Below are 16,047 nucleotides of genomic sequence, written 5' to 3'. Positions count from 1 at the left end.
TCACAAAAGCTTCAGTAAATATTGAATCAATATACGAGTACGAAAGTTATTTGATGTCCGAAAATAACTTATTTCAATAAACTTATACCGTTAAGACATAGTAACCGTATAAGATCGTTGAACTCAAACAACGATGAAAGAAAGCTGAATAACTAAATAAGCATACTTAATTGATGACCAGCTTAATTTTCATTCGAACGAAATTTCATCTAATTAGAATATTCCGGTATATTGTAGGCTTTTGCGTGTAGCTGCGATAAAATTATTACTTGTCTTTTACATTGTTGAAAGTTCTTCTTGAACGAGTAGAACGCGACGCAGGCAGCGTGGCGCAATCATCCCCTATTTTTTACACGAACAAAAGTATATAGGAAGAGGTACCACAATAAACATACAACTGCGTAGGCGGCAATTATTGCGTTACATTTCATTTATTGCGCGTAGCATCGACAAACAATGATACTGTCTGTAAAAAAAAAGGGAGAGAAGGTGGTTGATGTGTATGAAATAAAAACACTTTCCCGATAATTTAACCAGGACGACGACGTGTTCAATAGTTATGGATGGAAAAGGTATTCTTAAATTGAGATGTACGCGAGATATACCAATGTTTTTCAAAAGAGAGTTTTCATCTATAAATAGCTGCATAATATACATGCTAATCCATATAGAAAATAAAAAAAATATTCAGGAACATTTGAAAGCTCAATGTGAATGAAATCTTTCAACTTTATCACATTTCACAGTCGATTTATACTTGCATTAGTTGAGGTATACACCTACAGACAAACTATAGAGTGCCTTTAACAATGACATATAATTACCATCAGTTTTTAATTCAGCTCTACATTGTTCACAAAATGAGCACAACTGATAAAATCTTTTTAAAAATCGTGTACTCGATACCGCAACCGAGAGCCTTTTTTCTTTCACAAGTAGGTATCAAAGGTTCCAGCGAAATAACGAAATTATAAATTCTGTCGAGCAACGAAACGTGTTTACTGAAAGAATAAACGCCTGTCGCGTAAATTCGTATACGATGCGAATAATTTACGCGGAAGATGATATTTAATGATACAAAGCGACTCGATTTTTCTTCACCACCTGAAACGAGTAAGCCAACCGAATAAAACCGAAATTATACGAGAAAAGTGTCACTAAAAGACAGTTTCGTGCCTATAAATTGATTTCATCTGCTTTAGATGGCTCGAAACTGCCACAGGTAGGTATATGCTGTATATGTCTAATGTGCCTAAAATATTGCAAAGAATCGGTTTCTTTTGATGAGGTTAAAATAAAAGAACTATCGCTGAGCAAGAATTTAAGTAAATTTTCTTATAATTGGCAGTTTTTCAAAAATTGAAATTTCGAATATAAAATTAAGACTTATTCCAGACTAACCAGAGAACATCTCGAGGTGTCTGCCTCCTATTTGAGAGTATGATCTAAAACCCATATGACCAAAATTACCTACAGCTGCCAAAATAAAATTTTCAATTTTTGAGGAATTTTTGATGATTCAAAATTGACCATTTCCGGCGATTTAGGTGGGTTTTTCTTTTTTTCTGTTCATAATAACTAATTTGGGCAGTTAAAAATCGAGTTGAGGCTTATTGTGGACCTGCTTATGGGCTGATCTCCAAGCGGACACCTCGAGGCATCGTTTTCCCATTATTGTTGAAAATGTGCTAAACGTCAAAAAAATTCACGGGACGGAAATCGAGCAAAATCGAGAATGCTCGATCTATTTATAATTCCCAATTCAATTTCTGGCAGCCCAAATTATTTTCTACACTGTTTGAAGAAATGTTGTAATTATGAAGAAATCGAAAGTCGAGCTGAAGGCGCCAGAATGACTCGAAAAGGCGATCTTAAAATTCGATGGGTTAATTTCAGACAAGATACGGCCATTTGTGCAAATTCAGAAAATTTTCCTATGAACAAAAAGTATTTTACTTCTGGAATTTTTCCCCCGAAATGTTCTGAAAAAAAAAACACACACACTCGAGGTGTCCGCCTGGAAATCAGGTAAAATGTGAATACGTTCTTTAAAAAGGTCGAGAATACGCAAAAACTGAATTTTTAAGTAGCCAAATTGATTTTAAGGTTTTTTAATTTTTTTTAGAGAATTTTGGAAAAAGACTGAAAATGGTGAAATTTGGTTTGGAGGAGTTGTTAATAATTATGTAATAGTTTCAGGACTGATATTCAATAGTTTTCTAAACAGGGCTTCCACTCGTTTTTTTTTTGTTTTTTTTTTTTCAGAAAAAAAGTAACAAAACATTGGTAAAACATTTTAATGTAGAAAAAAAAACTTTGGGATAGTTTTAAGAATTTTTTGAAAAAAAAAAACACATTTTCAAGCAATTTTTGATATGTAGTACCTACGATACTTTAATAATAATTTTAGCAAAATGTGGTATTCCTCATTCATTTTTGGCAATAAATCGGAAAAATGTAAGGCTTTTGACAATTTTGGCAAGAAAAAACAGGACCTTTTAGAAATTATTGTCAAAAAGTGACGCTTTTTCGCAATTTTTGTCAAAAAAATGGAACTATTTTGCAACTTTATGGTGAAAAATGTGGTCCAAAATCAATTCACATCACAAAAACGTAACGAAAGACGTCTCCCTACGTGTATTCCTGTTTTGCCATTTACTAGTTGGTTTAATCGTACCTATACGCGTGAAACCCATCTCGAACAAATATCCATTTTTACGAGTATTTTCCCTACATACTCAGTATCTACGTAGCGACGAGTTATTTTCGAAAACTTCAACACGCAGTCAAATAAACGAGAAAAAAATCATTAACCGGCGACAAAAGAATTTTAAAACGAAAACGTATACGAAATTACCACTGTTGTTTGGTCGAGTCGTGTGTCTGCGTCTCTGCACTTTTTATTTTACGCAGCTTTGTTTGTAAACTTTTCCAGGGCTTTAATTTAGACCGAGGCTTGTTTTTTTTTTGTTTTGTTCGTTTCGATGATTACACAAGCTGGTAAAAATACACTAGCGAATATACAGGCTACGAAAAAGAAAATCCAAACGAGTGAAATCTTTTAAAAAAAGCGTCAAAAAAATTTCAAAATATCAAATTACCAACGATAAGAGATTTTCGAATGGATTTTAATTTTCATGAATCACGATTCAAAATTCTTGTCTATTACGATAACGTCGGTTTTATACGTTGAAAAAACACAGTTTTATAAATTCTAATGATAATTGTTATTACAATCCGGGGCATTTTTCTGTTGCCTTACAGCGGATTAGGAGAATTTCCGTGTCTGTGCTTTTACGATTACACGATAAAAATCACTGTACATACCAACGACCATTCTCACCATTACGAAGCTGCTGCGTATTCCGCTATCGGATACACCATTAATGCTATTAAAATGTTCCTCGGATTGCCTCCTGTCGCTCATTTAAAATAACAAAACAGAAAACTCGAATAGGAATCGGAACGCGTCGAAACGTTTTCTAATAAAACGAATTGAAAATGGGGAGAGCGCGACGCGAGACCAAAAGCGATGGGGATTGGGGATGGGGGTGCTACGATGACGCGATTTTTCGGGCCAAAGTTTTTCTACGACTCGAGTAATGAGTTGCATTCGGCGGAACTTCTGTGTCTGCGACGTGCTTCGAATGAAAAATTTGCCGACAAAATTTGAATACCAAAAGAATGAAAATAATACCACCAAACGCCATTTTCAAATCTCAATTCGGCACGTAATAACCTCTTTTACTGCTCTTCAACCCTCTTCAAAGGCTCTGCTATTGCACGTCGATCAAAATTCAACGTTGCAGTTTTCTCTCTCTCTCTCTCTTTCTTCCTCGTTCGCGAATAAAATAAAAAGTTTATTTTTCAGATATACATACTTACAATGCACGCTGTACTATAAGTGAACTATACATGTTTACAAAAATGCCTACCATGTTCGAGCCTATAACGTTTGTTCGGGGTTGTATGATAACATTAACCCAGTTTTTCGTCATGTTCACGTGTATGTGTGCGTATGCATGCTCATCCATAAATGAAATAAACAAGAGAAAAGATACCAGCGCGGGGCGTTTTATAAACGAAAAAGAAAATTTAAACGCAAATATAAGAATATGAAAAAACTTTTAGCAGCCTTTAGATTACTAGTAAAGGATGGTCGAATTTTCCGTGCAATAAAATTTAAAGTGAACAACACCAACACCAACACCGACGCAAATATGTACTCGAATTCCTTTTTGTTTTTACGCAACTCCTCGAATTCTTCCAAGAATAAAAGGGATTCTTTATTTTTGAAAAGTACGCCTGTATAAATAATATTTAATTATAGTACAATGTACTGCACGCACAAAGGAAATGCCCACTTTCTCCACTCAAGACGGTTCATAAAGCGTGGTCAATTAACACGCTATTCGCCAATTTTATGTACCCATCCGCCTACCTACGTATTTTTTTCGAAGTATTGAATGGAAATTTCATTTCATTCAAATATTCCAAGGATTAGGTATTATGTCGTATGTATTTTTTGAATTTTTTAAGAACAGCCATGGAGAGAGAGAGAGGTGGTATAAAGTTTCTTTAGTGCTTTGAAAATTTTGACTAGATATAATTTTTCATTAAAATTTGCTGGGTTCAGAAAAACTGCATAGAAAAAAAAACAAAGGGTATTCCCGGGTAAAATAGGTGAAATGCCCCTTCCTCGGATTTTTGAAATTTCGATGAAACATTGTTGGATGCCTTTAAAAAAATGTTGGAGCCAAAAAAAATTCCCCCACCCCTTTTAATTTTTGGGCACTCTCATCCCCCAATGTGACCCTTGGGAGGGTCCACATTCGTGTTCAGTGATTTTGATTCATATATGAGAATTGATAACGATACCCATATTTGTCAATCTTCTTTCGCCCCAAAATTAAGGGAAGGGGCGTCTATGACCCCAAAATTCGGTTTTCCAGAAGTTATTTGATTTTTTATTGTTTTTTGAGGCCCCCATGCAAAATTGCAGAATTATGTCACTGGCATTATCGCTTTTTTTGGCGGTGTCGTGACACAAAAAACACATTTTTGAGCGTTTTTTGAGTTTTTGAAAATGGAGAAATTTGAAAAAAATACCAATTATAGTACTTATGCAGATAAATTTTTTAAAGAAAAAAAATTTTGTGCACCGGAATTAGGTTTGGAAACACGGCGGTTTCAAATTTTCTCTTGTCAATACCCCCCTCCCCCCCGGGGTGGCCAAAAAATGTTTTAAAAAATCACGTTGCTAGACTCATGTCTCCTCGATATATTTTGGGTGAATTCAAAATTTTTTATTCAAAACTCGTTGAAATATGATTTTCCCCTAAAAAAAGTTTTTCTCCATTGTGGGCAACGGGTGGGGTGGGGGAGATTTTTTGGCTCCAACATTTTATTTAAAGGCACCCAACAATGTTTCATCAAAATTTAAAAAAAAACAAGGACAGGGGCATTTCACCTATTTTATTCGAGAATATCCTTTCCAACAAAACAATCAGCAGAAATTGAAAAATCATAGTTGTCCAGGAGAGATTCCAGGGTGCTGGAGAAAAACTAACTCCTGTTGGAGTCTCCAGATCGTCTCTAAAATAGTCGCAATCGATTCAGGAGGTCGAATATAGCATTCAAACCAAATTTCGGATTTTTATATCGTGATTCATCACTTTTATGAGAACGTTGTCATTAAATAGACCATTTCAGCTATTTTCAAAAATTCGCCAAAATTCTAAAAATCAATTCCGGCAGCTGAAAATTTGGTTTTGAGGTGTGGGTGACATGAACTTTCTGTGAGCCAATTGTCAGTCAAATCGAATAAGGTGGACGAATTGATAAGGTTCCCTTCATCCCTTGTAAGCAAACATTAATATTTCAAAATGATCTCTGGGCCAATTCCGTTCCTTGATCAGTAACAGTTTCGGAATCGAAAAGAAAATTTTGATTTCAAATCCAAAAAACGTTTATTTTATCCTTCTTATTTTCGTTCAATTTGAAGAATATCAATCCAAGTGTTTCCCCCCCGTGAGTAGTAGATCAAATAACGACGCGAAAAGTTCACCCATCCATTCAATTCCGACCCCTCCCAAACATTCTAGACACACATATGTACACAAAGCAATCACAACTACTGCACCGAATAAAGACATTAACATAAATCATCGAAGCTGGATTTGAAAAAATCCTCCCTCACCTCGAAAAACAAAACAACACCTATAACTATACCGCAGTATTTTTTTCACTCGATACGATAAATAACTCAGACAAATAATAAATTTGCATTCAACAGGTGAAATGAAAGATAATTCATCAGCCAAATCTAAATCCGCTCAAATAACCGAGGTGTCATCGGCTAAGAGTAAAACTAAAGAAGATGGTAAATCTAAAAACAACGTAGCACCGATTGCCGAATTTGACAAATCTCCTCCGTCGACGCTCGAAGAAGTTCTCACGGTTGGTGATCTCACGCCACCTACCGAGGCTATCGATGACCTAGTATCAGCGCAATATTCTGCCTCGCAACATGATAAGTCTTCTAAGAAATCGGCTAAAAAGTAAGTACAGTTTTTTCCTTCTATTGACTAAAAGAACGACTATAAATAATAAAGGTCGTAAATTACGCGTTTATAAGTATGAAGACATGTTAATACGCACAGAAAAAAAAGATTCGAAAATCGAAAGAAAAAATTTGAAAATCGAGGGGCAAAACTGCTTCTACAGTAAGTGTGGAAAAAAGTTCAGACCGATCAAAATCATTTTTACATTCAATTATTCTATAAAGCAGCAAGAAAAAGAAATACCCGAAAAATAAATCGAAAAACGGAAAAAAGTCCTGACTCCTGAGCCCAATCTATGGCACCTAGAGAATTATTTTTTTCAATCGACAGCTTAAAAACTGAACTACACCAACAAAATAACAAATATTATTTTGAATTAAGTATTAAACCTGAAAAATAAATTTTCAACGGGCCAAATTTAAAATGGCCTATTCAAGTCTCTGTCTGACTCACTAATACGAATAATTAGGATAAGTCATTGAATTAGCCGGAATTCAACGTTGCTGGCACTTTTCGTATTTTGTAAGACAAAATGCATTTATTCAAATTTCATAGGCGTGTACATAATTAAGTATCCATCAAAAATACTTTTAAAAAGCAAAATTACCGCCAACCAAAAAAAAAAAAAAAAAAACTTGCAAAAAGAATTGTTAACAAAAATTTGTTCATTAAGTAACTTTAATGAAAAAATTCATGATATCAAAACATCGCCAAGCAATTTTCATTCAGCAGTTGTGATCAGGAATTGATATGGAATTTCAAATTAATTTGGTACTTACTGAAATAAAATATCCATAAGTTTGAGAACTGAATTGAAAAACCGGACCGATAAATTCCGCCGGCGCTTGGCCCGGTTTTTCAATTCAGTTCTCAAACTTATGGATATTTTATTTCAGTAAGTACCAAATTAATTTGAAATTCCATATCAATTCCTGATCACAACTGCTGAATGAAAATTGCTTGGCGATGTTTTGATATCATGAATTTTTTCATTAAAGTTACTTAATGAACAAATTTTTGTTAACAATTCTTTTTGCAAGTTTTTTTTTTTTTTTTTTTTGGTTGGCGGTAATTTTGCTTTTTAAAAGTATTTTTGATGGATATCACGACTTTTTTTTTAATGTGTACATATTGTAAATTGTTAATGCGAATCTGGGTACTCCAAGAAGTTGAGAATATCAGATTTTTGTTGACAATTCTTTTTGTTTTTTTGTAGGTAAGTTTTTTTTTTGGTTGGCGGAATTTTTGCTTTTTAAAAGTATTTTCGATTGATATCACCACTTTTTTTTTTTTTTTTAAATAATGTACATTATTATAAATTATTAATGGGAATTCGGGTACACCAACAATTTTAGAATAATTTGTTGATTAAATCACAAAGTTTCTCACTAGAAGAACACTACCGAACTGATATGAGTCAAATTTCGTACAGTGATTTAAATTAGGGTATTATTTCAAAATATAACGTTAGTTTTTAAAAAAAATCATTTTTGACTCCCTTTTTCACAATTTGAAAATTGCTTTCCCCCATAAAACCCCCCAAAAATGAAAATTTCTCGTTGTACCGTAGAAAAGGGTCATCTACATTATATTCGCTATCATTTTGCAAAATTTCAAGCAAATCGGTTCATTTGGAGAAGCTGTAGCCTTGTCAACGGAAATTTAAGCATGAAATTTCATGAATATTTCCATTTTTCACCCTCAACCACCCTAAAAATGAAAATTGTTTGCTGTACCATAAAAAAGGGCCATCTGCATCACATTTAATACAACTGTGCCAAATTTCAAGCAAATCGGTTCATTTGGAGAAGCTGTAGCCTTGTCAACGGAAATTTTCATGAATTTTCATGCTGAAATTTCCGTTGACAAGGCTACAGCCTCTCTTAATGAACCGATTTGCTTGAGATTTTGCACATTGATAGTGAATATGATGTAGATTACCCTTTTTTATGATACAGCTAACAATTTTCATTTTTTGGGTGGTTTAGGATGAAAAATGGAAATAGTCATCACGAAATTTCATGCTTAAATTTCCGTTGACAAGGCTACAGCCTTTCCAAATGAACCGATTTGCTTGAAATTTTGCACAATGATGGCGAATATAATGTAGATGACCCTTTTCTACGGTACCGCGAAAAATTTTCATTTTGGGGGTGTTTTAGGGGGGAAAGAAATTTTAAAGTTGAGAAAAAGGGGGTCAAAAATAATTTTTTTTCAAAACTGACGTTGTATCTAAAAATAACTCATTAATTTACACCAGTGTACGAAATTTGACTTGAATTGGTTCAGTAGTTTTCTCTTGACACGAAGATTAGTGATTTCAAAAATTACCCCAAAATGCTAACTTTGGGTATTCCAATCTACATCATTTTTTACCGTAGAAAGTTTGTAAGCATACCAAATTAAAGCTCTCGTTGATGCCAACAACATATCAAAAAATCAGATTCGTGCGTGTTTTTATTCTCGAGAAATTCATCATCAAAAATACGCTTAGTTGTTCAGGGAATATAAGCAGTAAGTGGCCGGACTGTCATCACGTTTGGTATTATCGGTTTTTGTTTTTTTTGTGTTCGTTTTTTTTTCTTGCTTGGCGGGGCAGTCCGACCGGACTGCTTGATTAATAATGCCACTTGTACAACTGTTGACTCCTTTTATAATTTAGTTGATAACATACTCGGCTCGCGAACAACCCACATAATCGCATGTTCTCCAATGTTTTCAAATATCCACAAAAAACATGTCGTTTAAGTTGTATTTCGCAGATCTCAGGCGCACTCTGCATCGAAAAAATCGCTGGTGGAAAAACGTCAAAGACTGCTGAATCAGGTTTCATTCATTCTACATTTTGTTGCATCGACGATTGAGGGTTGCTTATTTCGTCATAAGTGAATTTTTACCGCTTAAATTCGCGTTGGAAAATGAGAGTATCCAAAACGATACGACGAATATTTCACAAATTAACACGTCCTGTTGAAATTTTAACTTGAGATTCGCATAAAAATGTACTCAGCCCGGAATGACTGATTGAAACCATTTATTTTGCAATTTTTCAATTCATTCAAGATGAATTTATTTTTATAGGTCTTACATACTTTAACAGGTCAACACAGAAATAAGGTTTCTTTTTTTATCTAAAAAAAAAAATTAGAGTGAATTGATTTCAAAGAAAAAAAGGCAACAAAAAAAGATAAACAGAGAAACCAAAAATTTCGCATTTATTATTCATTTATTCATAATACTGAAGTATTTGTGTATCAGTGTTTGGCCATTTGAGTAATTTATTTAAAACTCAATGAATCGGAACGAATTTCAGAAATACACTTGTTGCACTTTGGCAGCGTTTTCAATTTTGAATAATTTTTCAGCATATTTCACGAAAAATACACACTTACTTGTCACATGGGTAGTAACAAAAAAAAAAAAAGCTGTAAAAGGGGGGTGAATTTTCCTTGAATAGGGGAAAAAACCTCGACGGTATAAAATACGAGTATATTTTGTTTACCACAAATGCTAATACTGCGATAGAAAAATTCAAAAAATTGTAAAGAACATTGTTCATAAATTACTAAAAAGTCGCATGCCAAGAGAATGCGAAAAGAATATGTCTCTGATGATTGATTTATCCCACCTGACATTTTTTTCGTAAATTTTTAATGCAATGTAAAGAAACTTGTGTTGAAAGTATCGTTACCAAAGTATAGTAGATCAACCGTTTCAGCCTACTTTGCAATCATCATATCACTTCCCTCGAAGCAAATATTTATTATTCAAGTACCTAAACACACACCTACATATTTTATTACGATGTAACATAAAAAATTGGCTTTCCTATAGAAATTTCATTTGAATTCTTATAAAAATGAATGTCAAGACCAAAAATCTGAAAATTTTAACAAATCTCATTAAATAAACAATAACCCTTTTCAAAGGTATGTTTTAGAGCTCATATATGTACATACAACGCAAGTACCGAACTACCTACACAATATATCGTACCCACCTATCAGTTCCTTAATCATTTCTTACTTTCGTATCATTTTTTGTACTCGTCAATGAACTGTTTTTTTCAACCAAATTAGACTTTTTTGTAAAAAAAAAAAAAATTGAATGACTTCAAAAGAATGTGACAAAAAAGTTGACTTTAACACCCCCTCCCCTCTAAATTATTGCAAACAATTCAACATTTTGTGGCATTTTTAAAAATTGAAACAAAAATATTTCATCTCTGCACCTTTGCTTTGTTTTCATTTTTTTCGTTATTTACCACATCTCATTTGGGTTGTTGATGCAGAGATTTTTTAAATGGCCACCTTTTTAGGTTTCTGGAAACAGTTTTAAGAACTTTCTCAAATATAAGACACGTTTAGGCTCTCCAAATGAATTTCAGTTTCAAAATTTTAAAATTCAAAGAACGTTCCAAAAATCTATGAAAAGTTTGGGATTCTTACAGAAAATCTGTGCCTATATCTACCTATAACAATATAATTATAAAAAAAAACAACATTGAAAAATATTTCATGAAATGTTAATAAAGTTAACCGAAGTACCTACATATTGATGATAAGTATAAAATGGATAAATTTTTTAAATATTGATAAAAATACGAAAAAGTGGCAAACATTTTCAAAAAAAATTCAGAATCACGCCCCCCCCCCCGCCTTCCACCCTCCCCATTTTCCCCAGCCTCACTGAAAACAAAATAAATGACATCATTCTAAAAACTGATGTCCTGTTCATATCAAATGGAAAAATCTTATAAATTCATAATTTTCCACGATAAAGTCTAAAAAAATACGATGAAATGAAAATAAAGAGAAAAAAATTTAAACAATTGTTGAAATATCAACAAAAAAAATATTTTTTCAAAAAATGAAATGAATAGAAAAAAAGTAGATACGAGTAAGTAATTCAACTTTAATTTGATCCTGTAGAAAAAACAAAAAACAGTTTTTTTTAAAAAAATAAAACAATTTTTTTTAAATGAAAAATGTTCCAAAAAAAATGACAAATAAAAAAATAACTGACAGAATAATAGAATGATATTTTGTTTGAACATTAAAAGATACGTGCATTTTTTTGATACCAATAAGAAAATTTCAAATTAATAAATTCCAACAAATTGAATAGGAAAATTTTCAACAAAAAAATCTTACAAAATCGTATTTTAATTTGGCAAAATGGCACTTTGCTGACATGTAATGTAAAATAATTGAAACCTATTTTCATCAATATAGGAAAGCATTGGAAAGAAACCTTAAAGGTAAAAAAACTGAAAAAACACCCTAAAAAAATATTCAAAACGAAACGAACCGAAAAAAAATCAAAAATTCAATAACATGTTCGTATCGAAAATTCCTTTTAAGTTTTTTTTTTTTTAGAAAGAGAAAGCAATAGATTTTTTTACAGAAAATTTGTTCAAAAAAATCATCTCCCTCTCCCATGGACATTTGAAAAAAAATGAAGCTACTGATAAATGAACAATTTTTGGATTTTTAATAATATACAGACTGAAGAGCAAAATCGTTATATTATCTGATTCATATTTAATCATTTTTTCCCATGCTAATGAAAATGCGAAACAGTCTAAAGATTCAAATTATCACTGCTTTCTTTTCCGAGTAATATACCTACCTAGTACCTACATATAAGTTTGCAACCTTTTTTTTCAACTTTTTCTTTCACTTTCACAAACTTTTTCAAATAATTCCAAAACCCAAAACTGATCTATTCACGAAAACATGCCGAACGCGGGTAAGAAATTAGATAGGTAATCATGTAAATAAACATAGCTTCGTGAAAAACAAATCAACAGGCCGACTAGAGACCACTTGAAAAAGGCGGAAAGTTTTGAAAATTTTACGTTTTCGCGTTTTCTATCTAACGTTATTGATATTTGTTTTGGATGTTATAAAAATATGTATGAAGGGTACATTATGTACATTGTACAAATGTACAATGTTGGTATGTTATGTACACAACCCTTCGCCAATTTGATTCCGCTCTTAATTGGTAATTTGACGGAGTAAAATCCACGTTTCGTAGATTTTGAACTTGAAAATGAAAAAAAGAAAACACGAACGCATTGTAATCTCGTGATCGTGGTATAGCAAAGAATTCATAAAATTTCATAAATTACACATTAAAGCGGCTATTATTATACGCGCCACGTAACACTTTCGCACGATGAACTCATGTATACATTTGAGCCATTACATAAATGGAAACCGTTTCCTACAATAAAATTACAATACGTACATTTTTTTTTCATTCTTTATCACGCACCGGAGCTTTATTTATCAAAATGTTATCAAAATTTCAGTTCAAGTGTTACATGCACAGGCATTAGGCACACACACACAGCTGGTATAACCTTTACCTACGAATGCCCAGTCCTAGTCGAATGTTGATCATTACAGGTACGGCCAGCTTGTTGTAGAATTTCTTATCTACCGGTGGCATGGCATAGTCTCTCAGTGGCGGTCATCGCGGTGCACAGGCAGCAAAAGAGGTAGCTGCAGATCGCGGTATAAGTGGTTTGCCCAGCTAGACAAAGCGAAGCTCTCGTTCATTTGACGTTTGATTCATACCAGTCGAAAGTTTATAACTGTGCCTTCGTTAGGTTTTTTTTCTCTGCTCTACTCTACTCTACTCTACCATCACCACTATTTTATATTGATACTCTCTCACGCGTTTCCAAACCACTGAGCACAATTGTCGCTCAACATAGTCGAGTTGCTGGTGCTTTGATGTCTTTCGCGATATCGTTTTTATAGAATTCACTTCGCAGTTCGTTTTGTATTAGAAAATAAAAGTAATATATTCTTTGTCGCGTTTGTAAAAAAAAAAAGTTGCTAAATATTTGAAAAATTTCGTTCGAAATATTTTACGCGCTCGGGTTGTGACTGAAAATTCGAAAAGAAGCTTTATCGCGCCAATTTCGCCCACTGTTTTTATTACGCGGATAATTTTCTTATTTCGTATTTTACGATGGCCAAGTCGAAAACGCACAGACAGTAAGTAAAATATTTTATGATTCATTTAAGCGAAAATTTTTTTACGATATTAAGAATGTAAATGGTATTCGCGCGGCTGGAATATAAGTTTTTCCTTTTTCACTATCGAGAGACGTTTTCAAATCGCCGGATAGAGGATTCTAAACCACCGGCTGCTGCTTGATGGGCTGCCGATGCCGGCTCGACCGACGACGCGTTTTATCCTCTTTAATTCGCGTCCATAAAGTAATATTTTCGAATTCGTTCGATGATGGTTTGTTTTTGTTTTTGTTTTGCTACCCGCCATCGTGGTTTGGGCAAAAATATTATATGTACTTTGGGGTATCTGCGTCAACAAGCAATCGGGACACATTCGACGAGGGTACTTTTTCATTTTATTACGTTTGTTGTACCGCTAAATGTGAGTGCTGTCTCGTCGTATATGATGCGAAATTTTTTCCTGCATCGTGGTCTCTAATGCATACGATACGCGCGCATCTTTTGCGATCAAGTGCCAGTTTTTAAAACGTACTTTCACATCTAAACCAATTGAGCTTCGGACGCGTGAATTTGGTGATCATAAAGTTCCCACGTCACGAATACTATTCGGTACCCTCGAGAGCATTGAAATGTTTTTTTTTCAACCTGATGAAGAGACTAGACTCGCTCGAATGATGCTGAATTAGCAATTCTACCGGCACCAACGCTTCTGACTCTTAAGAGCCACGATTTTATAAAATGTTGCAGCATCATTTTAGTATTACAGAGATACCTACGTAGACGTATTAGAAAATCTCAAACACAAGAAATGTTTGAAATTTCCAAAATTTTTGTAACAAGAATTTGACCTAGAATCACGGTTACGCCCACAGGTTTTTGAAAAATGAGGTACCTAATCAACCAGTCAGTCACCTATCAACTCAACTCATCAAATCTTCTCGCCACCTCCTCCCACCATGCTCCTAAATGAGCACTCTCACTCGTAACTTTTTTTTCATTCAAATAAATGAACACTAAAATGGGCGGTAATTTGAGGATTAATTTTTATAAAGTTTGAAAATAATTCAGTCTTAATTTTTTTAGGGGAGGGGGGTAATTTTTCTACTTATTATGGTAAAAAAAAAATTATAAAAGTGGCAAAAAATTGATTAGACGGTTTAGGAAGGTTTAACCCCCCCCCCCATTCACAAAAAATGAGAAGATTTTTTATTTATTTATTTTTTAATTTGCGAAATCGTTTATTATTTGGTGAAATACACAAAGTAATGTGCAAACTTGAAAAGCAGAAAATCAGAAACCTGGCGGAATTTTTTATGGAACATTTTTTTTTCTACTAGCAAAAATCCCCCCCCCCCCTCTTTCCAAAAAAATAGTTCAGTGAAACAAATATTCAACAAAACCATTGTGTTTGGGCTGATTGTAAGATTCTCTTTCCCTCCTCCGAGCAGAAAAGAAAGTCTTTTTGGAATTTGCCATCGAGAATTTGAGTTTTCAAAAATTCCAGTTTTTTCTTATCTTTTATTAAAATTAGTAGACTTCTCAAAAATTGCAAAAAAAACTTAGATTTTTTGTTTTTACATCTTTCGGCGTAAGTATTTAATGAAAAATGGGAATAATGATTAAATTTTTTGAAATACTCTCAAAATAATTTGTGAAAGAAAAAACATTTTTCTCCTTCCATTCTTTTTATTTTTCAAATAAAAAGAAACACTTTAATTGCACAGTTGAATAATTTTTTTTTCAAAATTTGTCTTTTTTGAAATTTTTTAGATGACATTTCATGCGTTTTTTTTGTCACTAGATGGGTGATTTGACTGGTTATGAAAATTTTTTTATCGGTTTGTCTTGAGGTATCCATTCGAATTAGCGTTAGTCGATCACAATATTTGTATTCTCAACTTGTTGCATGTAAGAATTTCTTAGCTCCAAAACTTGATACGAGTAGGTAGGTATTTTTCAATCATTCAATGGGCCTCTTTCAAGTTTATTGATTCTTAAAGCAACTCTATCATTCAAGGACTCAAGGTGAAGCTCTGCATAATTTTTCAAATTGAATTTTTCCATAGATGAGCACAATGTATAAAAATCTATCTTAGACTCGTGAAATTTTCCAAAACCCATGTCTACCTTTACTAAGAAATGTGATTCGCGTGATTGATCTATACGAATTCACATGTTGAGCAAAATCGATTGCTCATAGCGTTACGGTGCGACTTCAGAAGAGAAAAAACTCAAACTCGCGGATACGCTTTAGTCAACGAACTCGCGTCAATCCACCGAAACATCATCGAGGTATCAAAAATTTCGGCGTGAAATTAAATTAAAGTAATTTTTACCGCGCAACATGCGTCATGTTTTTTTCTCTCTTTCTCTCTCTTGTGCGTACATAGGTATACGAGTAAATATAACGAATACAACGTGTTTTATTAATTTTACCACGATCGAAAGATGCCATCATCACGAATGATTCGATAGTGTCATCGAGTGTAGCC

General features: G+C 33.4%; 1 protein-coding gene across 2 annotated transcripts in view; it reads left to right on the top strand.

Annotated features, from left to right (window-relative positions):
- The window catches only part of nemy (no extended memory), an 85,499-nt gene that overhangs the window by 5,477 nt on the left and 63,975 nt on the right, over positions 1-16,047 (top strand). For both annotated transcript variants that reach the window (XM_065350441.1, XM_065350440.1), the window contains one exon: positions 6,296-6,560. In XM_065350441.1, coding sequence (XP_065206513.1) covers positions 6,301-6,560 — 260 coding nt within the window. In that variant the 5' untranslated portion in view covers positions 6,296-6,300. Of the gene's footprint in view, positions 1-6,295; positions 6,561-16,047 lie in introns of those variants that run through there.

This window comes from Planococcus citri, chromosome 2 (genome assembly GCF_950023065.1).
Source record: "Planococcus citri chromosome 2, ihPlaCitr1.1, whole genome shotgun sequence".
Classification (NCBI taxonomy): Eukaryota; Metazoa; Arthropoda; class Insecta; order Hemiptera; family Pseudococcidae; genus Planococcus; species Planococcus citri.
This window is presented reverse-complemented; position numbering and strand designations above follow the sequence as displayed.